The 23,726-nt window shown below is 37.3% G+C and overlaps 1 protein-coding gene across 3 annotated transcripts; it reads right to left on the reverse strand.

Moving 5' to 3' along the window:
* Positions 1-108: 108 nt before the first annotated feature.
* On the reverse strand, positions 109-23,369 carry elp1 (elongator acetyltransferase complex subunit 1). 3 transcript variants are annotated; one of them, XM_048175637.1, is made up of 37 exons: positions 23,175-23,369; positions 22,410-22,589; positions 21,716-21,868; positions 21,544-21,625; positions 21,277-21,357; positions 21,072-21,157; positions 20,815-20,914; positions 20,644-20,734; positions 16,860-16,983; positions 16,676-16,766; positions 15,705-15,935; positions 15,372-15,542; positions 15,198-15,279; positions 14,287-14,442; positions 13,985-14,091; positions 13,728-13,831; positions 13,581-13,634; positions 12,865-12,970; positions 12,126-12,241; positions 11,679-11,752; positions 11,415-11,493; positions 8,697-8,776; positions 8,469-8,606; positions 8,214-8,299; positions 7,984-8,132; positions 7,169-7,292; positions 6,976-7,073; positions 5,417-5,618; positions 5,273-5,334; positions 5,115-5,177; positions 2,837-2,897; positions 2,633-2,746; positions 2,311-2,422; positions 1,886-2,013; positions 894-1,045; positions 354-429; positions 109-270 (listed from the first exon to the last, which is right to left on the reverse strand). In XM_048175637.1, exons 2-37 carry the CDS (start codon positions 22,557-22,559, stop codon positions 203-205), a joined length of 3,951 nt encoding a protein of 1,316 aa, XP_048031594.1. In that variant the 5' UTR covers positions 22,560-22,589; positions 23,175-23,369; the 3' UTR covers positions 109-202. The 3 variants fall into 3 exon arrangements, with proteins under 3 accessions (XP_048031594.1, XP_048031592.1, XP_048031593.1); XM_048175635.1 differs by having other exon boundaries at positions 15,198-15,282; positions 23,175-23,368; XM_048175636.1 differs by having other exon boundaries at positions 15,198-15,282; positions 22,410-22,598; positions 23,175-23,368.
* Between the last annotated feature and the right edge of the window lie 357 nt (positions 23,370-23,726).

Raw genomic sequence — 23,726 nt, forward strand, 5'->3', positions numbered from 1 at the left:
CAATTCTTATATACTGCTCTGAAAATACCAAATATAATTGATTGTGAACAATATATAATTATACTAAAGGATAACTACAGCTATATAATGAAGCTCACAAGACAAAAAAACATTTTATAATCTTTAATTCTTCCATAATATACCATAAAACAATGCAAATATTTTATTTGAATAAAAAAAAAAGACTAAAGACACATGCAAACTATTTGAGAATGCTGAGTTTCCACTTGATGGTGTTTCTCATCTTAGGAGCAGTCAGGGCTTCCGTGTCTGAGGAGTGAACAGGATTATTGTAGATTTAAAACATGACATGAATGAAACAACCTCACTGAAAGTTTCCAGTCACTCCTTACCTTGCTGAGGCACAGCGGGTCTCTGTTGCTGAAACGATGCCATAATGCTATTGGCTGTTGAGTTAGGACCTGTGAGCTGGAGAGAGAAGAAACATGATTTACAAGTCTTTTAAATGTACATACTTTATGATTTCAAAATTCATGGTTCTTTTTTCACATGGGATGAGGTTAGCCAGTCATATTTAATTTTAGGCAAAATGAACAACAGCCAAGTGCAAATTGGGCTTTTGCAAATAAATAAAACAAGAAAGTACATTTTAGAACCTAATTCTAAGGGTTGGACAGCTGTAAGATAAACGAGCATGTAAAATTAAATAGTAAAATTAAATAACTAAAGATAAATTAAGTAACTTTGACCAAATTAGTAAATAGATTTTCATATTTAAAATAAATATGAAAATAATACAAAAATTTTACATAGTTCCAATAACCTAAAAAACATTTTGTATTCAAATAATACACATTATTAAAAACTTTGAGCTAAGCTGTAAAATGCTAAAACCGTTTAACGAGAGCCTGTGTGTGGTGTGTGTGACTCACTGGAGTTTGGCCCTGTTGCAGGTTCTCACTCCAGATCTCTGGAAGGGCCGTCTCCATGAGCTGCAGCAGGTCACTGTAGTTTCTCTGCAGGCTGCTGGCCGGACCATCAAACTGGAAGAGCACCAGAGCTTTTAGCAGGCTGTGAACTTCCTCTGCAGGGTCAGACAAGAACAATCATCAGTGTGAATCACGTTGTACACAAACATACAGAATACAGCTTAATAATGAAAATGATCATATTCATGTCAATTCTGTAAAGCTCTGAAGTTACATTGAGTCAAACTATGCCAAATTTAGCATTAAACTGTTATCCATACATTTATTGATGCTGCCTGACGCTGTCTGTGACATGGCTTTCTGTGCATGCTTCAGATATTTAAACTTCCCATACAGCGCGCGATAATTGCGGTCCCTTTCGCGTCTTCTTGTGCTTGAATATTTAAATTGGCATGCATGTGATGTTGCAGAACTGGCCCGTAAACTGTCTGGAGCATTGTTCATATTTGTTTATGTTCATGTTCTCACAACATTGAATTGTTTGAATTCATAAAAATGTGACTGGCCAACTGGCAATTGACACCATTTCATATACTCAGCAACGCCAATTTTTACTCTCATTTGACGCTTGGCGAGTGTCTGACAACAGCCAGTATGCTCCACAAAGAGATCTGATCTCATCATCATCGAGTCCATCTGGGATTACATGAAGAAACAGAAAAAACTGAGACTGACTAAACCCAGAAGAACTATGGCAATGTCAACAAGCACTTTACAGCATTTTTACACAAGTGCCTAAAACTTTTCAGAGGTATAGAGGTACTTTTTTACTTTGGAGGTATAGGTTTCTTAAATTTATCTCAGATCTCCGTGTGGATCGTACCCGCTGTTGTCAGACTCCTTGTGCATACAAAAATATCACTGGATTATTACAATTAATAGCAAAATGGAAATGTAACTGACATTTCCAACTGACTGTTATGTCTTCGGCTCACCTCTCATCTTATCAACAATGGTGATGATTTGAATAAGTGCGTTCAGGAGGGCGATGTCCTCAAATGGACTTCCCTCCTTCAGACTGTGTTTCTTTCCCTCCGCTTTCCTCCGATTCTTAGACGACCTCCTGCAAACAAATTTCAATTTCTACATCAGACTTGGCTGGACATTTGAGTTGCTGACACAGTTGTTGAAACATTTCAATCAGTGGTCTCAAACTCTGCTCCTGGAGGCCACTGTCCAACCAGCTCCAACACACCTGCCTGGAAGTTTCAGGTAATTCTGATTAACTGGTTCAGGTTTGTTTAATTAGGTTTGGAGATAGACTCTACAGGGCAGTGGTCCTGCAGGAGCTCAGTCTGAGACCACTGATTTAAGCGAATCACAGTGTTTCTGTATTTGTGTTTGCAGTGATGTCACTCACGATGAAATGCGAGAGTTGCTGCGAGAGTATTTTGAGCCAAGATGGCTGCCAGTGAGGACACTGCTGGCCTCCGAGTAGAGTTCAGCATCCGCACAGTCAGCACCATCCTCATCTGAAAAAGAACAGGAAGAGACTGCCAGTGAGCTACAGGAAATAGTTTAAAACCAAGTGTACTGATGAACATTTAATGTGATTGAGGAATACATCAAAATATATGTACACTAACATCAAATCTCTTCATTAAAAATATTCTTAAGGATGCATCAACCATCTTCAGAAAAACAAATTATATGAAAGGATATAAATGAAACTTCCTGTTTACCAAATAACTCAAGTTTGGCCTTGGCTTTAAGTTCTCGGACCACAGCAAGACGGTTTTTGTGGCGGATGAACAAAGCCTTCTGGGACTCTAGGAAGGACGTCTGATTACTGTGAGCTAAAGGCAACCAAGTATACAGTTAAGATGCTGCACAAAATATGATACAAAATAAACATGTCAATGCCAAGATATGATGTGATCATTTACCATCTAAAAGAGCAGACTTCAGATTTGTCTCAATGATGTCCTGTCTGTTGTACAAATAAATCTGAAATAAGGAATAAAAAAGAAAAGAAGTTATGGTACACGCACACACAATATACAGTATATATACACACTATATTGCCAAAAGTATTAGAACACCCCTGCAAATTCAGGTGTTCCAATCACTTCCATGGCCACAGGTGTATAAAATCAAGCACCTATGCAGAATGCTTCTACAAACATTTGTGAAAGAATGGGTCACTCTCAGGAGCTCAGTGAATTCAAGCGTGGTACCGTGATAGGTTGCCACCTGTGCAGGAAGTCCATTCGTGAAATTTTCTCACTACCGAATATTCCACGCTCAACTGTTAGTGGTATCATAACAAAGTGGAAGCAATTGGGAACAACAGCAACTCAGCCATGAAGTGGTAGGCCACGTAAAATCACAGAGCGGGGTCAGCGCATGCTGTGGCGCACAGTGTGCAGAAGTCGCCAACTTTCTGCAGAGTCAATAGCTATAGACCTCCAAACTTCATGTGGCCTTCAGATTAGCTCAAGAACAGTGTGTAGAGAGCTTCATGGAATGGGTTTCCATGGCTGAGCAGCTGTGCATTGCAAAGCGTTGGATGCAGTGCTGTAAAACATGGCACCACTGGACTCTAGAGCAGTGGAGACGTGTTCTCTGGAGTGATGAATCACGCTTCTCTGTCTGGCAATCCAATGGACGAGTCTGGGTTTGGTGGTTGCCAGGAGAACAGTACTTGCCTGACTGCATTGTGTCAAGTGTAAAGTTTGGTGGAGGGGGGGATTATGGTATGGGGTTGTTTTTAAGGGGTTGGGCTTGGCCCCTTAGTTCCAGTGAAAGGAACTCTTAATGCTTCAGCATACCAAGACATTTTGGACAATTTCATGCTCCCAACTTTGTGAGAACAGTTTGGGGATGGCCCCTTCCTATTCCAACATTATTGCACACCAGTGCACAAAGCAAGGTCCATAAAGACATGGATGAGCAAGTTTGGTGTGGAGGAACTTGACTGGCCTGCACAGAGTCCTGACCTCAACCCGATACACCTTTGTGATGAATTGGAGCAGAGACTGTGAGCCAGGCCTTCTCGTCAACATCACTGCCTGACCTCACAAATGCGTTTCTAGAAGAATGGTCAAAAATGCCCATAAACACACTCCCAACCCTTATGGAAAGCCTTCCCAGAACAGTTGAGGCTCTTATAGCTGCAAAGGGCGGGCCAACTCCATATTAAACCCTACGGATTAAGAATGGGATATCATTAAAGTTCATATGCACGTAAAGGCAGGCGTCCCAAAACTTTTGGCAATATAGTGTTTTTATATATATATATATATATATATATATATATATAATATATATATAAAAAACTATATTGCCAAAAGTTTTGGGACGTTAACATTGACACCCCATATATATATATATATATATATATATATATATATATATATATATGGGGTGTCAATGTTAACGCATGCAGCTAATTCAAAGTAAAATTACGCACACTATGTGGAAAAAGCAAACCAGCTTCTCGCAAGTAAAGTTTTGATGGATGTGGATTGTAATCAAGGTAAAGACGATAACAGCCAGTGACATACAGGAGTCCTACAGTAAGCACGAGTCTGTTATATTGATGTGCAATCAAAAACCCGGTATGTGCGCCCTCGACACACTGATCGCACACTGTTCAGTTCAGTTCAGTTCAGTTCATCTTTATTAATTTCCCGAAGGCAATTTGGTTGCAGCACACAAGCATTTCACATAAACAACAAGAACACAATTTTGTATTTATGCACAGACACATTTCATTTATATTCACTACATTGTTTCCACGCACATTCTGGATAATGTTTTTATTGGTCACGTTATGTGTATGTTGGCGTGTTAGGTAATTCTGAATGGATCCGTGTACTGTAGTAGGGCATATAATGTCTGGTCAAAGCATTAACTTGAGGGTTTTTTTTTGGCATCTCCATGTGGTTCTGCTCAGTATCGCAACTTCACATGTCTAAAATATAAACAAGCTCTTTGCTGTTGCACTGTATACATACTGTACACTGAAAAGTTTTGTTCTGTAATGTTTTCTTTGGTGTGCAAAAATTTGTGAATTATATGGACTCCTTATATCACTTGGTAATTTGGTGTCTTTTTGGAGAATTTTTAGAAAGACACCTAAATTGACCTTAACAATAATAAACATTATAACCTGGTAATAATAAATGGTAAAAAAGAACACACATAAAAGAACAGGCTCACCAATCTCAGTGCTTCTTCCCATGCAGCTCCCTGTATCAGAGCAGATATTGCTTCCTCACAGTCCTGACAACAAACAGACATTAGCACAGCAGACAACATTCTTGCAGAGTCTTTTTTGAAGCAATGGAGAACAGAATGACTATGTCTATGAAATATACCTTAGCATACTGCTCCAAACACAGGGCGGCTTCTCTGTGCCTTCTGGCCTCCAGAAGTTTCTCTGAAAACATTAGACATACAAGATGGCTAACGGATATTCATAATCTCAGTAAGAAACATGGATACACAACAGAAATGTCTACCTGCCAGGTCTCGGGCGAGCAGTGCCAGCTGTTCTGGTGGCAATGGGATGTGTGTTGCCACGGCGAGGGCATGTCTCCAGCTCGTACAGCTGACGAAGGCCTGCAGGGCACGGGCCGTCTCTCCACATCTCCATAGTAACAATCCTGCCTGCTCCGCCTGCTGCTGCTCAACAAGATGCTCTCCATAGGCCACGCTAAGGGTCTGATGACATCATAGGGGTCAAGATCATGTCAGCATTGCTATTTAAAGTTAATTTATTAATAAAAGTCACGGGGCAGTGTTGACAGGTTTCAGTGCTCCTGATTCTGTCTGTGCAGCAGTGCGATCTAAGTGTGTGTGTGTGTGTGTGCGCGCTTCAATGAAAGCAGCATGGTGATTAAACTGACATGGAACTAGGGTTGTCACAATACCATAAACATATCTTACAATAATATACCAGATGAAGCATCACGATATCAAGTAGTATATCAAAATACCATGCAGTATTGTGATAATTCACAAATCAAATCTACAAAATTAACCAAAATGTAAATGAAAGCAGAATACTTTATAAATAAGAATGAATAACTGGGTATTGTCACCAATCACACTAAATCAGTGTAAACAAAATCCATCTTAGCACTGCAGAAGTGGCACAGAAGCTGCATCTGAAGTGACATTTAGATGTATTTTCTCTGACAGTTTAATGCTGCTTAGGTGGTATTAATGCATTTACACTGCAATTACAATTGCATAAATAATGTAATGAAATTATTTTAAATATAAAACCCTGAATATAGAAATATGAAATGTTGGAAAAAATGAAATAATAAGCCTGCATTTAAATGGGAAACTAAAACCGCCAGTAAGTGGCAGCAAGTCTTAATGATTGAGTAACTGAATCATTCATTCAAATGATTCAATCAAAACGGCTGATTTATTCAGGAATGAAGCAAGTGATTGTTTTTATGAATGGCTCAGTGAATCACTGATTCGCCCGATTTGTTCGAAAACAGATTAATTCAGAAACTAAACAAAACAAAACACAGCTGCTCAGAGAAGTGCAACAGTTCTACTTTCTTTAGAACTATTTTCGTAGGTCAAACAGAGTGAAAACATCAATATTGACAATGTTGTGTCTAAACGGTCATTTCATAACAAATTGTTTATTCAACTGATGTATTAAATCAATCACATTTGCAATTGTGCTGATTGGAGAAAGGTAGCAGCACTCAAAAAGACTCTCTTGTAAATGTTCTTGCATACATGCATGTTCAAATTAACATTTTAAATAGTGTACCTGCTGCATATACAACATTACTTACAGTACTACCATATTGATACAGATACCACCGTTTAAAAAAAATACAGTGGCATCACCAGAATTGTGAAGCTTTAGTATTGCGAAACTAACGTAGTACCGATATACAATGTAACTCTACTTGGAGTTACCTGCGCATTAAATGGTTTTATTGCACACCTTCCAGCCAATCAGAATAGAGTATTCAGACAGACCATGGTATAAAAATATACACACAATGGATTTCAGTGAAAAATATGGACCATCTATAAAACTTGCCTTGTATTGCTCACTGTCTGAAGGATAGAGCTCAAGAGCATCACTGTACAGTTTCTGATCCTTCACCAAGTTTAACAACTCTGTGAAGTGTTCTTCACCTGGAAAACATGAGGCAGAACAAGAGAACTAAACAGAGAGACAACAGAAGATTTTTGGTGATGTATTCACTTGGCACATCCTACTAGGCCCTTACCACACTTGCTGAGGTGATGTAAGGCCTTCCTGTATCTTTTGAGGTGTTTATCGATAGTGTAGCGTTGGTAGTTTAGCTCCATGGTTTTCAGCATGTTCAGGAAGGGCAGGTACTCTTTAGGGTCCTACATGTTTGAGAAGAAATAATGATAAACCACTGCGTAACAGTGTCCACAACAGACGTGTGCTTAAACTAGATCAATCTCATTATCAAAAAAGCGGTTTACCCTGAAACTGCCTTTTATAGTGTGTTATGAAACAATGTCAGTCAGCTAATGCCCCATTTCTATTTTTAATGTGTTGTATATTCATTTTATAATATAAAATAATGTAATATAAAATAAAATGATACATTGTAGAAATACAAATATGTGAAATGACTGCTTATATGTGAAATTATGCATTTTATTCATTATTTCTTAAACTGTATTAGTTTGTTTTATAATATAAAATAATGCAATATAATACAATATAAATTTGAGAAATGGCTGCTTATGTGAAAAGTGAATTTTACTCATTATTTGTTAATATCATATACTATAATATAAATTGTATTCATTATGTATTTACTGAATGGTATTTGTTAATATTATAGTATAACTTAACACAAAGTTCAAATGTGAAGTGGCTGCTTATAAATACTGTAATATAGTAATACAAATATTTGACATGGCTGCTTATGTGTGAAAATGTGAATTTTATTCATTATGTATTTAAAGAATTGCATTTGTTCATTTTATAATATAATAAAAATCTAACATGATGATATAATATAATATATACTAACAGTTTCAGAGTGGGTATCTTTTGACTGACCTTCTGGGATTTTTCAGCCACCATGAGCACAAGGTCAAAATCATAGGTGCCAAGGGAGTGCTCATACAGCTCGTTCACGTTAACGAGGAAAAGAAGATACTTTAGAGCTTCCTCTGCGTTCACACTGTTGGAGCCACTGGGTGGGTTCACTAACCACAAAAGCACACAGATGTAACAGACACATAATTAAACATGTTTGTTTAGTGGGCTTGAGTGAACTTTAGGCTCACCTCGCAACTCATGGACCTTCTGTAGAGCGATTTCCAGTTCTGGTGCAGTTTTTTTCACGTGTGATGTAAGAATACATAAACAATATCTGTGTAGAGACAAAAAGCATCTCAGAGGAGGAAGAACAGAGCTTGGCGTGCACTGTGTGTGAAATGTAATCTAATCTTATTTGGAATCAAAAAAGGAAGTAAAAAGGCTATACTATACTTCCTGAAATTTATTAAAACATAAGTAACATTTATAACTGAGGAACTGACTTCTGTGGGTCGAGAGTCTCCATTGTGGACCGCAAAGCATCACAGACGATGTCCACCTTCTTTCCTCCTTTACCTGAAACAGAACTGGAGTCTGAGAGTAAAGGAACTGGGTACATTGTTGTGGTGGTGTCTTCCTCTCTAAGAATGACAAATTAATTAAATTAACAGATAAATCATGAAAACAACATCAAAAGAGATTTAATCAATGCTTTTGTATTAAAGACTTACTTGAGTTCAGTGAGAAACAGGTTGATGTGGTTGATGGAGTCAATCTGTTTCAGGAACATCTCAATGTTGTCAAGAAACACCTGTGAGAGGAATCATGGGATGGAGGTGGAGGGCAGTGGTGTTATTCATTTAATAGTATTCTCTGAAAGGAAATGCAAATCTCTATATTTCCTTCCTAGCAGAGGTCCGGACAATACTTTTTTGGAACAGTTATACACTTCCATCGGGGTAGCCATAGTACTTTGTACAAACCCAATTCCAAAAAAGTTGGGACACTGTATAAATTGTGAATAAAAAAGGAATGCAATAATTTACAAATCTCATAAACTTATATTTTATTCACAATAGAATATAGATAACATATCAAATGTTGAAAGTGAGACATTTTGAAATGTCATGCCAAATATTGGCTCATTTTGGATTTCATGAGAGCTACACATTCCAAAAAAGTTGGGACAGGTAGCAATAAGAGGCCAGAAAAGTTAAATGTACATATAAGGAACAGCTGGAGGACCAATTTGCACTTTATTAGGTCAATTGGCAACATGATTGGGTATAAAAAGAGCCTCTCAGAGTGGCAGTGTCTCTCAGAAGTCAAGATGGGCAGAGGATCACCAATTCCCTCAATGCTGCGGTGAAAAATAGTGGAGCAATATCAGAAAGGAGTTTCTCAGAGAAAAATTGCAAAGAATTTGAAGTTATCATCATCTACAGTGCATAATATCATCCAAAGATTCAGAGAATCTGGAAACAATCTCTGTGCTTAAGGGTCAAGGCCGGAAAACCATACTGGATGCCCGTGATCTTCGGGCCCTTAGACGGCACTGCATCACATACAGGAATGCTACTGTAATGGATATAACAACATGGGCTCAAGAATACTTCCAGAAAACATTGTCGGTGAACACAATCCACCGTGCCATTCGCCGTTGCCAGCTAAAACTCTATAGGTCAAAAAAGAAGCCTAAACATGATCCAGAAGCGCAGGCGTTTTCTCTGGGCCAAGGCTCATTTAAAATGGACTGTGGCAAAGTGGAAAACTGTTCTGTGGTCAGACGAATCAAAATTTAAAGTTCTTTTTGGAAAACTGGGACGCCATGTCATCCGGACTAAAGAGGACAAGGACAACCCAAGTTGTTATCAGTGCTCAGTTCAGAAGCCTGCATCTCTGATGGTATGATGTTGCATGAGTGCGTGTGGCATGGGCAGCTTACACATCTGGAAAGGCACCATCAATGCTGAAAGGTATATCAAAGTTCTAGAACAACATATGCTCCCATCCAGACGTCGTCTCTTTCAGGGAAGACCTTTCATTTTCCAACATGACAATGCTAGACCACATACTGCATCAATTACAACATCATGGCTGCGTAGAAGAAGGATCCGGGTACTGAAATGGCCAGCCTGCAGTCCAGATCTTTCACCCATAGAAAACATTTGGCGCATCATAAAGAGGAAGATGCAACAAAGAAGACCTAAGACAGTTGAGCAACTAGAAGCCTGTATTAGACAAGAATGGGACAACATTCCTATTCCTAAACTTGAGCAACTTGTCTCCTCAGTCCCCAGATGTTTGCAGACTGTTATAAAAAGAAGAGGGGATGCCACACAGTGGTAAACATGGCCTTGTCCCAACTTTTTTGAGATGTGTTGATGCCATGAAATTTAAAATCAACTTATTTTTCCCTTAAAATGATACATTTTCTCAGTTTAAACATTTGATATGTCCTCTATGTTGTATTCTGAATAAAATATTGAAATTTGAAACTTCCACATCATTGCATCATCTGTTTTTATGCACAATCTGTACATGTCCCAACTTTTTTGGAATCGGGTTTGTAAAAGAAAAAACCCTAAGCACTCAAAATAATCATCAAATACGAGAATCATGGGTCCCGAGAGCTAAAGCAGTGGTCTAAGAATTTGCCTACATGTATGGCAAATAGAAAGCCTTGGGATTGAGAAAACATACTGAGGGTGCGGGTTTACCTCCATAAATGTATGGACCATTTTTATAGTTTGCTAAAAGGAATAAGCCAGGTTTCTAAAAACAAAAAAAACTGTACATAGTCTAATAATCAAAACTCTCATCATGAGCAGATTTTTGTCTTCCCTTGCATCTCTAAATGATCTTCCAAATTATAACACAGTTTATTATGAAATGCACTTAATATGCTCATTATTAATACTAAATGTATGGGGAGAAAAAATGGTCTAAAGGCACCATGCATTAACTTGTCACAAACCTGGTTTAGTTAAATGGTAGGAGTATAAAAATAATTGTATTTGCTGCATTCTTGTTTTCTGCAGAGTTTTGGCTGAAGTGTCTATTTTGCTGCTCACCAAGTTGTTAAAATAAGTGCATCATCTGCAGCTCTTGATGTGGTGCTTTACATCTTTAGAAAATCAATGCGCACAGAGCGAAAAAGTATTGAATGAAGTGCATTTGGATAAAAATATTAGATGATGTAGCGCCGTAAGATCATCACCATGAATGGCCCTGAGTGCTTGTGGTGTGAACAGCTCTGTTGTTGTGACGTGCTGCTCACTTTAAACTGTAGAAACATTAAAATGGCGCAATTATGTCCCAATGATCTAAATGGAAACAAGCCAGGGATTAGAACCGGACCGCGGTCCACCATTTGAATACCACGGGTGTAGAAGAATGCATTATGACATTACTGTAAAAAGAAATGACATCAGAGTGAGGTCACTCACAGAGGGATTGTGGTCATAAATGAGGTTGAGGTTGATCCTCAGCTTCCTCATGCACTCGAAAGCATCTTTAAATCTGAGACTGAAACAAACAAAATATTAAAATGATTCAAATTAATTCAAACCAGGTTCACTTTTAATTCAGTTCCTATTTTTTTCAACAAATTTAAAATAATATATGCACATTTTAAAATGTTAATACAACACATTATGAATAAAATAAATTTTTTGATGTAGAAATACAATTTTGTTTTAATGTAAAAATACCCATCAAGCCATTTTCTGAGCTGAGCAAGTACAAGAGCCCGATGATGAATGGTTTCCAGGTTCCCTCGTGGCATCTAACACACAACAACAACAAAAATATTTAAAAACACACCACAAAAAATTCCAAAATAACCAAAAAACCAGACATGCATCCACCTACAACCATACATATACAATACAAATAGACTTTTTATTGGAGAAAATGTGAATGGTGCTTGCCCACGAAAACTTGACACCACAATGCCATGATGCTGTACGGTTTCTTGGTGTTATCAGTTTTTAGCAATGCAGTTGCTAGGGTATTTGCTTACTGCTCAAAAGATCCCACCACCAAAGTATCTATAACAATCTGATCCTTAAATGTGGCTCAGATCACATGTAATTTTTTTCCTAGAAAAATGATTACATAACTACTTGTACATTGTGGAAAAAAATCACTTTGTTCACCTGCAGTATGAGTCTGGTGTCCTGGGGAACCACAGAAACGATACGAGAGCCTCGTTCCACCTTTCTTACAGTCTCATCATTCTGATTGGCATCTGAGCTCAGAGCTGACTGCAGACCTATGCAGGGACACCAGTAACATCATGCATGCATAATTACATTAATTTATCCCTGCATTTATATAAAACACAGTTCAAAAGTTTGGGATCAGTATTTTTTTTATATATATATATATATATATATATATATATATATATATATATATATATATATATATATATATATATAAAAAAGAACTTAATACTATTATTCAGCAAGGATGCCTTTAAACTGATCAAAAGTGAAAGTAAAGACATTTATTAGAATGCTACAAAAATTTGTATTTCAAAACAACTGAACTTTCTATTCATCAAAGAATCCTGAAAAGAAAAATGTATCACAGTTTCCACTAAAATATTAAGCAGCACAAATGTTTTCATCATTAATAATAATAAAATAATAAAGGTTTCACAGAAATAAATTATTATATTAATATTAATATTACATTATATTCATATGCAATATTACCATTTTTACTTTACTTTTATTTTCCATCAAATAAATGCAGCCTTGGTAAGCATATGAGACTTCTTTCAAAACAAAAATCTTACCAAACCCCAAACTTTAAACAGTAGTGTATATTTACTATAATATATATTAATATATTTACATATTTTTTTGTCTTTGATGTGTTCACATGTACCTTTAACAGAGAGCATGCTTAGGTTGAGACAGTGGCACATATGAGAGTGTGTGGTGAGCAGGAGGAAGTCGTCATAAACTACAAATGAGGAGATATTGGAAGCCACCTGTGGAAGTGAAACTCTGATGAGATTAACAGCCAAGATTTTGTCACCAACACAAGAAATGTGATGCAATTTATATTCTTGTAATAATTTCTTGGGATCCTAAAGCCAGGGACACACTAAGCCGACGGCCATTGTCGTTGTGGTTAGAACCATTAGGTCTAGTCGGACGGCGTCTGGTTTTTGTTTTTTGGCTGAATCAGCATGTAGAATCTGTGTCGGGCAGTTAGTGAGAGAGAGAACTCTGATTGGCTATTCAGTTTAGAGAACGAGTCAGTGCACGAGAATAGGAGCAAAAGTGAAAAGCGAGCAAAGAAGTCATGACGGCACAGACAGAAGGCTGTTCTAATTTTACGTCATCTTACCTGAGCATTCCACTGCACAAATATTTTCATAGTAACATGAGAGGAGTGGAATAAAGAATGTGATCAGCATTATTGATATTCAAAAAGGTAAGCAAGCATTGCTTTGTTTATGGTTTGTATACCTGCAGTCTTAGTTTCGAGTTCCATTTTTGAATGACGAATATATCTGCATAATAGACAATTATCTCCTTTAAACGCAGACGCAGTTCTTTGGCGTCGGTTTTGTGTGTCCCTACCCTTACACCTACCAGTGAGTCACCGATGTAGAGGTGCGATCTCTCAGTGAGGCCTATCAAATATTCCTATTAAAAGACAAATTAATATGAAGCATTTATGGTAAATTAAGGACAAAGCATGACTGAAAAGTCAGTTCTGGTTGGAGAATATATATTTACTTCTCCATTGAGGGAACACAGTGCCGTCTGAACACAAGGCCGGGGAAAGTTGATGGTATTGCCAGTAGAATCCTTCCATTCAGTTAGACTGAGCTCTGAAGATTCTGTATGGAATATTCAAGCATTAACAGTCTTTATATGTGTCATTAAATTATTCATTTTCAAATTAAATTTAAAATAAAAACAAAAGACAAGTAATTAAACATAAATTGTGTAGTAGCCAATTCCAGTCTCTCATAATTAGTAAACTGACTGACCCATAATAAGTTTCCGGATCTGTCCATCTTCAAGTTGCAGGGCCACAGTGCCATTTCTGAGGCTGTGGCATAAGCTGATCACATGACCATCCACAGGAACTTCTGACCTGAGAAATGACCAACATCACGAATTTAAGAAAAGGCACTGCAAAAAGTGCAGAGTTAAAAAAATTCACAAGTTTAAATAATTCTCAGCCCCTGAGCTCATGTCTATGCTTGTTAGATCACTCTGTCTTTGTGTGAGCTACACTGAATACAAATGTGAACAAGACCAGAGTAGTTAGTTATTTTAGCGGCAGTACCTGATCTCCAGCGTGTCCTTGGGGTCCTGGCTGTCTGATGGGGTGAGTTTCAACAGGCGTGTCAAGCTTCCTCCGTGGGCCACAGCCAAAAACAAATCTTCACTCAGCCACAGCAGCAAGCGCAGTGTCAGAGGTTCTCCCTGATCCACAGCGACCCTGCAGTCAGAGTCAGAGAGTCAGAGTAGCTTTACCATCATTTTAGCTCTATACAGCCTGTACACAGTGAAACAAAACAGAGTTCCTCCAGCACCATGGTGCTACATAATACAAACATTGGATACAGAACTACAAAACTAAACTGTGCAAAATGAAATTATATTAAACAGACTAAACAACAGAGTTAAATAAGAGCTAAACAAAAGGAACTGAAAATAAGAGCTATATAAGATGCTAATAAGAGACAAGGCACAGTAGTGGTGAGTTTTAAATGTAATAAACATCTGCAATTCTGCATCGGTACACCGAATACAGGCTGCATGTTACACAGTGGTGCTCAATAAATCTGCTTGCCTGACTGAAAGGCAGCAGAGAAATTAGTAAAAAATAATAATAATAATCCATAGTACTCAAGCACGTCTTCAAAATATTTGATAGTTTTGCCCTTAAATCACTTAAATTTGTCCAAAAAAAAAAAAAAAAAAATACAGCTGCATTAAAATATACAATAAATGTAATATATTGTACACTACCATTCAAAAGTTTGACATCAGAACTTATATTAAGAAATAAATACTTTTATTCAACAAAGAATGCCTTACAGTTTAAAAGCGACAGTTCTTTTGAACTTTCTATTCATTAAAGAATGAAAAAAAAATATAATTAGTTTTCACAAAAACATTAAGCAGGAAATTTGCTTTTTAAACATTGATAATCAGAATTATTTCTGAAGGTAACTCAAAATTATCCTGTACCTGTATGTCTTTCTTAAGACTAATGGTGCAGTGGTGACTTTAAAGCCAGGAACTCTGGGTACACCTCCATTTTCAACTCCACCACCTGTACAAATACAAGTGGGAAATCCTACATAACATGATATTGAAGTTTCAAATTCAGATATAAGTTTCAAATTTGAGTGTGTGACTCACCTTCACTGTATACATAAATATGCCCATCGGCTGTGAGAGCTGCAAGCTCATTGGTCCTCTGGGCTTGAGAATGGAAGGTGACCAAGTTCACAGGAACAGGAAGTTGAAGTTCAAATGCACACATAGGTGGAGGGATCACACACTGGCGGAATGTTGTCACGAGAATTTTATCTGCAAAACACGTTAGTTAAACACTGAAATCATTCACTTCAATCATCAATTGCTAGACTTTACCTTATGCCTTGTTTACTAAACAAATGAGAAATAGTGCATTGTTTACAATATTTCAGAGATTCGTCAATTAATCAAAAGTTGGACGATGGCCGTGCCTACCTCCATCAACCACTGCCACGTTGGCATTGTCATGGCAATCATTGCCATTGCTGCGCTGAGTGCTCCAGCCCCAGTCGTAGGTGTAGCTGGCCCATCCTCGAGTCAGGAGGTGGAGCCGCAAGGGCTTCTCCGGATCCCAACACACACATGCCGGAGCCCTGAGGGGCTCATTGCCGAAATGCAAACTTTGCTTCAGATACCAGTGATAATTCCCAACCGTCCACAGCTGAACTGTGAAAGAAATGGGTCAGAGGTTTAAAACAAAGCCCTAACCCTGATAATAAGTATTATCACAAGGGCTGAATGATTTGGGGGGTTGGGGAATGTAAGTATGATTTTCCTGATAAAAATTTGATTTCGATAAAATAAAATAAAATAAAATAAAATAAAATAAAATAAAATAAAATCCCAGGTATGCTGTGCTTGTTTTTAGGGCTGCACAATTTGATTAAATATATCAATTTAATAATAAAACAATATATAAAAAATTATATTAGCAATAACAATAATTATTTTTATTACTGAATATATAAAAACAGTAAATGAAAACAAAATAAGAAATATAATAAGAAAACATCAGTGTATTATTCCACTGTAAAATAAAAAAAAAAAAACAGGTATTTACAAAAATAATATAATAATTATAACTCTTATATTACATTACAAAAATAATATTTATGGATGTCTGAAGTTGTTCTCATTAAGATGATTGGAACACGGTGCTTTCCAAAATGCATGTTAAAGTGACTCAAAAGTGACGATGTGAGACAATGAAAACACTGGCAGATATTGACTAACAAGTAAAAACACCCTGAAACATGCAGCGCATATATTTATTTTAATAAAACAGCCTTTGTGATGTGATAATCACACTAAGCCATTTCAGTCTTAATCATGCAGCCATAATCAGCACCACTGATTATTACTGGCCCCATCACTGAATATGCAAAACAGTTTGATTTGCATCATACTGTATGTGTTGGGAGTGTTCTCTCCAGGCTTCAAGTCCTCCATCCAAACACCCAGTACAGTAGAGTCACTGTTCCACAGCAGCTCCTTCACCTGAAAAACACACAAACCATTTTTATATTCACTCCCCATGATTTATAGCTTGATTCTTTAAAAAAAAAATCACACTTAATAGTTAATATCTACCTTGACCTGGTCCTTTCCAAAAGGCAGAGTAAAATCTCCATGCAACAGTCCGTTCTTTTCCATAAACACCACACTGTGTTTGTTAGGGTGCCGCTGTGTGGAAGCGATCAGGCTGCCAGAGGGTCTACAAGAAAAATACACTTCAGATCTAACAGCACTTTTTAAAGGGTTACTTCATCCAAAAATGAAAATTCTGTCATTAATTACTCACTCCCATTTTGCTCTAAACCCATAAGACCTTCGTTCATCTTTGGAACTCAAATGAAGATCTTTTTGAAGAAATCTATCTAGCTATCTGAAGCTATCTGGCCTATTAAGCTATCTGGTATTAAAAGACATCGTTAAAATAGCCCATGTGACTACAGTGGTTCAACCACAATGTTATGAATCGTAAGGAACTGCTTTTTCATAAGGAACTGCTACTTCATAACATTACGGTTGAACCACTGTAGTCACGTGACTACAGGGAGTGCAGAATTATTAGGCAAGTTGATTTTCTGATCATATTTTTTTTCCAAGCACATTTTACCAATTCCAATCCACATCAATCTTAATAACTACTATTAATATTGTTTTTAATCATTTATAAGTGATATATAATTGTTCATGAAGGATGGAAATGAAAAATGCCTTATATTCAGGTGTGCAGAATTATTATTAGAATATTAATTATTAAGATAAATTCTTCAAACAGTGGTACAAGAGGATGTGGTGCTGGTCCTTCAGGAGTCATTCTCAAGCTGTCTGTCTATAAGGCCTATAAAAACTCAGTCTTCATGTATTTTATAACACTTCAGCTTGTGATTCTTATTAAGAGCGGGTCATTTATTAGGTTTCTTTACCTAACCCAAGTCTCTGAGATCCTGACACCTTGCACTTCTGGAGACTCCAGGTAGGTTGCAGTTCTGGAAAATGGTGGCGCTGGAGACTAAAGGGTTCCTGATGGTTTCACACTTAATTCTTCACCTTAATTCTTAATTATTTTGCAGTTAACGTGTCTTTTCTTCTCCACTTGTTTTTGTATGACCCTGCTGACCCAATGAGCATTTTGCTGTCCATTGGTCATGCTTTAACTTTGCAATTTCTAGTATTGCATTAGTATTGCGTCCTTCTCATGAATATTTAATAATTTTTGACTTTTCAGTCAGAGTTAAATCTCTTTTTTGCTCATTTTGCCTGTAAAAGAAAACCTGCCTAATAATTCTGCACACCTGAATATAAGGCATTTTTCATTTCCAGCCTTCATGAACAATTATATATCACTTATAAATGATTAAAAACAATATTAATAGTAGTTATTAAGATTGATGTGGATTGGAATTGGTAAAATGTGCTTGGAAAAAAAATATGATCAGAAAATCAACTTGCCTAATAATTCTGCACTCCCTGTATTTTAAAGGTGCCCTAGAATCAAAAATTGAATTTACCTTGGCATAGTTGAATAACAAGAGTTCAGTACATGGAAAAGACATACATTGAGTTTCAAACTCCATTGTTTCCTCCTTCTTATATAAATCTCATTTGTTTAAAAGACCTCCGAAGAACAGGCGAATCTCAACATAACACCGACTGTTACGTAACAGTCGGGATCATTAATATGTATAACCCCAATATTTGCATATGCCAGCCCATGTTCAAGGCATTACACAAGGGCAGCCAGAATTAAAGTCTGGATGTGCACAGCTGAATCATCAGACTAGGTAAGCAAGCAAGAACAATAGTGAAAATGGCAGATGGAGCGATAATAACTGACATGATCCATGATTACATGATATTTTTAGTGATATTTGTAAATTGTCTTTCTAAATGTTTTGTTAGCATGTTGCTAATGTACTGTTAAATGTGGTTAAAGTTACCATTGTTTCTTACTGTATTCACAGAGACAAGAGCCGTCGCTATTTTCATTTTTAAACACTTGCATAAACACAACTTCATTCTTTATAAATCTCTCCAACAGTGTGTAATGTTAGCTTTAGCCACGGAGCACTATCAAACTCATTCAGAATCAAATGTAAACATGCAAATAAATACTATACTCACATGATCCGAAGCATGCATGCAGCATGCATGACAAACATCTTGTAAAGATCCATTTGAGGGTTATATTAGCTGTGTGAACTTTGTTTATGCACTGTTTTATAGTCGAGAGCTCAGGAGGGGGGATTTAAAGGGGCCGCAGCCTGAATCGGTGCATAGTTAATGATGCCTCAAAATAGGCAGTTGAAAAAATTACTTAAAAAAACTCTATGGGGTATTTTGAGCTGAAACTTCACAGACACATTCAGGGGACACCGTAAACTTATATTACATCTTGTGAAAGAACGTTCTAGGGCACCTTTAAACAATGTCGTTACTAGGGATGGGAATCAGAGGGTACCTCACGATACGATACGATCACGATAAATGACGATAATATCGCGAGTCAGCGATTCTGCGACAATCGATATATCGCTAGACAATCCTATAATGATACATCGCGATATTGGTCTTAATATGAAAACAAAATGCACGTGAAAGGTTAAGTGCAGGTTAACGGATAAATCCGATCTTATATGTACATTTAATAGAGTTCACGTCACCGAAAGCAAGAAATATGAGGTGCATTTTATTGACCATCAGTTAATTTCAAAATCAAAGACTGCAATAGGAGAGAGCGGCAACAGCACTGGTATAAGGTCTCATTACTTTTAATGAAGATAATTGTGTGTTATGCGTCTGCGACTTACTTTCACTTTCATATGCGGCCGTTTGCGCGTCAGCTTGCTGAAGAGATCTGCGGCGATGTGTGATGCAGTAGCGTTGTCATATCTGACTCTCACATGTTTCAGTTTTAGTATTTTTGGGGAGAAGTAAAATTTACATATGTAGTTTCAACAACCAGATGTGTTTAGACTGAGCATAGACAGTTTTGATTGGAATGCGTCCCAGACCATCTCCTGAAGTGGTTTGAGTGATCGGATTTAAATCCGTTTCAAATGCGTATTTAGGCATTTAGACCTGGTCTTTTCACGATCGGATAGCTATCCGATCAGAGAAAATGCATGAAGTCACCAGGTGCAAACAGACCCTTTGACGTTCTTCAAGCGCTTAGATATACACGGGAGCGTTCGAAAGCAGGCGTCTATCAGAGGATCCCTAATATATGCTTTCAAATGCTCCCGTGTATATCTAAGCGCTCGGTGAAGAACGTCAAAGATGTCTACGACTGTCACATCAATGGTATAAAAGTGCGTCAAGACTTTGAACTTAAACGTGGCTGGGGCATCTATTTTACTCACACTGCTGTCCGCCATCCTGTTAATAACCTCTTTTTCTTAGGCTAGTTAACTTAAGTTCACGTTTCCCTCATTCATGTGTCGAGCGCCGCCTTGAAGTAGGACGCTTTGAGCAAAGAAATCTATATATAGCGCTTTATTTTTTTTTTTATTAAAATATCGATATTTGGCGCAGCGATACGATTCTTGTATCGCACAGAGAAGGATGACGATATATCGCCATATCGATATTCTGTCCCACCCCTAGTCTTTACTACCTTTCTGGGCCTTAAACGTTGTGTTGTAGTCTATTGAAGGCCAGAGAGTTTATGTATTTCATCAAAAATATCTTAATTTATGTTCCAAAGATGAGTTCTGAGTAATTAATGACAGTAATTAATGGGTGAACTAACTAAGCCTTTAATTGATAATGACTGATAATGAAATAACAGGTATAAAGTGTGGGAAATGGCATAATTTCACTTTCCCTAAATGATTTAAAAAATTAAAAGACATTCAGAATATCTTACTTCCAGCAGAGTGGGTGTTCCAGACCGTTAACAACCTCGCTGGTGGCCTGCAGGACACATTCTCGGTTCCAGATGCGAACCTTTCGAGCACCTGAAACAAAAAAGCAGCTATATTTTAACAGTCACAAACATTTGCCATGTAACAACAACAGTAAAAAGGGAAATTCTCACCAGTATTCGGACAAACAGCACTGACGGCAAAGAACTGCCCATCGCCACGCCAAGTGATTCTTGGCTTTCTGTCATCCCACGGCAGGGCAGGTTGCACTTCCTGTGAAAGTGGAACAGAACTAGGTGAGAAGGATCATAGTGAAAACAGGTCGAAATGCCAATGGTCTCCTGATGATCCTCAGCTTAGTATCATACTTGCTGGGTGCAGTGGGTTGGTTTGGTAAAACAGAACAATACTAAACACAACAAAAACGTACTGCTGCTTTGCGCTGAGCGGCCTGCTTGCCTTCAGAGCCATGAAACTGAGTCTCCTTCTTCCCCCAACCAACTGTGATGAACTTATCTGACGCACAGAAGCAAAATCACCAATCAGGCACTATATCTGCTCATATGCAGTGAACACAAGTCACCTGCATGAAAGCATGACATTGAGCATTAAATAAAAACTTTTATTAGCTATACCTTCACCAAAGTCATCCTGATTGATTGCAACCTCAGTTATTGGCTCAAAGTCCTTGGTCATCATGATAATGGTCTCCTGACCTGATATGCCATATTAGACACAAATGGACACAATGCAAAATGTCATTATTATGCACTTCTAAACAGAACTAATTGAGTTGCACAGAAATATGATGAGAGGTAGGGTTATTACAGTTAAATAAAACCATAGTTAACATTGTTAGAGTATCTCGATGATTCGAAAATAACATTGCTAGAGATACAGACCTGTGGTCAGAGTCACCAATTCCTGGTCTGGGCTCCAAGTCATACCGGTTAGACCACTGTCCACACTGCCAACACACTCCATCTGTGAAACAGAAATTAATAAAGCACAGTAAGAGCATGTTTTATAAAATCATTTTAAATGTAAGAGCATTTAGACCAAATGAATGATCACCTGACTGGTGTTGAGGTTGTAGAGAATGACATCACCATTGGCAGTGGCCACACACACGGACTCCTGATCTGGCAGATCTTGTATCGCCACTACAAGTCCACTACCATCCTCTGGGAGATAGTCATCTGTCGTCAGTGAAACCTCTTTATAAACCTATAAAAGCACATTATATAGTAAGATTAATGTATAGCTATTTGGACTAGACACTTGAAGTCAGTCAGTCAGTCTGTCAGTCTTCTGGGGTTTGAACCCATATGGAAACTTAAAGGGCTAGTTTACCCAAATATGAAAATTCTGTCATCATTTACTCACCCTCACATCATTTCAAACACGTAAGACTTTAGTTCAACTTCAGAACACAAATGAAGATATTTTTAATAAAATCAAAATGATTTATGTACCTCCATTGATAGCTACGCAGCTACCACTTTGACGCTTAAAAAGCTCATAAAGAGATTGTAGAACTAATCCATATGAATTGAGCAGTTTAGACCAAATTTTCTGAAGAGACACAATGGCTTTATATGATGAACAGATTTAATGTAGGCTTTTATTCACATATAAACATTGATCTGCAAACATAAACAGACTTTCTGGAGCATCAAAGTGGTAGTTGCATAACTGGACAGAAATCTCTCTTCTTCTTTTTTTCATTTTTGGGTGTAAAAGCCCTTTAATTTTAATCTAGAAATACCTCTCCACTCCGTGGGTCGTACTCTGTGATGGCAAGTTCGGAAGCCACCAGCACTGTTCCAGCCTCGCTTCTGATGGAGAAACACTGTGGGGATCCCGGGATTGGAAGATCCACACATCTGAAGCGCTGCAGCAGACTGAGGTTTCTCATTTTGGGTGGATGCTTTCATCAAGATGAGATCTGAAACAACTGTGCAGTTTTAGAATTTTGTATTGATTGATTTGATTACAAGAAATATTCTAGCATGCATGACATAGTGGCAAAGGCATTGTATCCACCTCAACTTCATGACGTGCATCCTGGGATGCTTTTTAAACAGATAACGTTACCAATGTATGCTAGAGATTGTTGGTCACTTCCCTTTACTAAAAAAATAATGTTTGTCCAAACTTTTAAATGGTAGTGTATGCCATGGTATTGTATTTATAAGGTAACTCGAGAAAAATAAACACATGATATATGTCCAAAAAACAAGTTATTGCCATAGTGCAAATACAACACATGGTTTTAATTTCTCAATACAGTGCTATCAAACTAGATAAAATAGATCTGTTTAAATAAATAACAAGGTCTTCTTCATCCAGTAAATAACACATTTCAATGCGAGAATCATTTATAGGACTATAAAATGGAAATTAAACGTTGACTTTCAGTCTATCTTTATTATGGCACAACATCAAGAAAGTCAATGTCTAAAAGAAGTACGTTACGCAGCAAACGCTGCTGTTTTTCATATATAAAAACACAACGATCAGTTACACTTACCTTGTTGTGTTTGTATTCCTTTCTATATTAGGTAAATTATCATTTACAGCATATGCATTCACAACACATGCACGATGTTGTCAGTGCAGCCTCTGACATCGTAGAAAAAGTGGAGCTGTGTGGTGACATGAACAGATGCGCACTCTACCGTCGTGGAGGACACAATCGAGACGTCAGATTCATTTCCGTGAATCGGTTCTTTTGAACTAGGTTCTTCAAAGAATCGGTTAAAAAATAAAGCCAGCGATTCGGAACCACATTCCCCAAAACGCTAATGAAGCAAAGACCTATAGGCACTATTTTCGATTTAGTGCTATAAAATAAGGGTGTAATAATCTCATGACTCTTAGGTCAGTTTGTTTAATCCATGATTAATCTTAGTAAATAATACAGTTTGCATTTACTTTTTAAACAATACTAAAATTCCTTTATTTGTTTATTTATTTTGGCTGCAAACGTTTCAACATGCAATTTATTACATGTGTTTATTGACAAAACTGTCATACAGTCAGTCAAGGCGCAAATATAAATGCTCTTACGATAAGCTCACTT

Source organism: Megalobrama amblycephala, linkage group LG23 (assembly GCF_018812025.1).
Source record: "Megalobrama amblycephala isolate DHTTF-2021 linkage group LG23, ASM1881202v1, whole genome shotgun sequence".
NCBI classification, from domain to species: domain Eukaryota; kingdom Metazoa; phylum Chordata; class Actinopteri; order Cypriniformes; family Xenocyprididae; genus Megalobrama; species Megalobrama amblycephala.

Bases quoted from the DNA above. Each gene is read 5' to 3' on its own strand.
- elp1 (XM_048175635.1), bottom strand. From the start codon at position 22,559: ATGAGAAACCTCAGTCTGCTGCAGCGCTTCAGATGTGTGGATCTTCCA. The intron at 16,767-16,859 runs GTAGATATTAAC...TGTGTTTTTCAG, and splicing joins TTGGAAAGGACCAGGTCAAG to GTGAAGGAGCTGCTGTGGAA. The intron at 15,543-15,704 runs GTAGGCACGGCC...CGTGTTTTGCAG, and splicing joins CGTGGCAGTGGTTGATGGAG to ATAAAATTCTCGTGACAACA.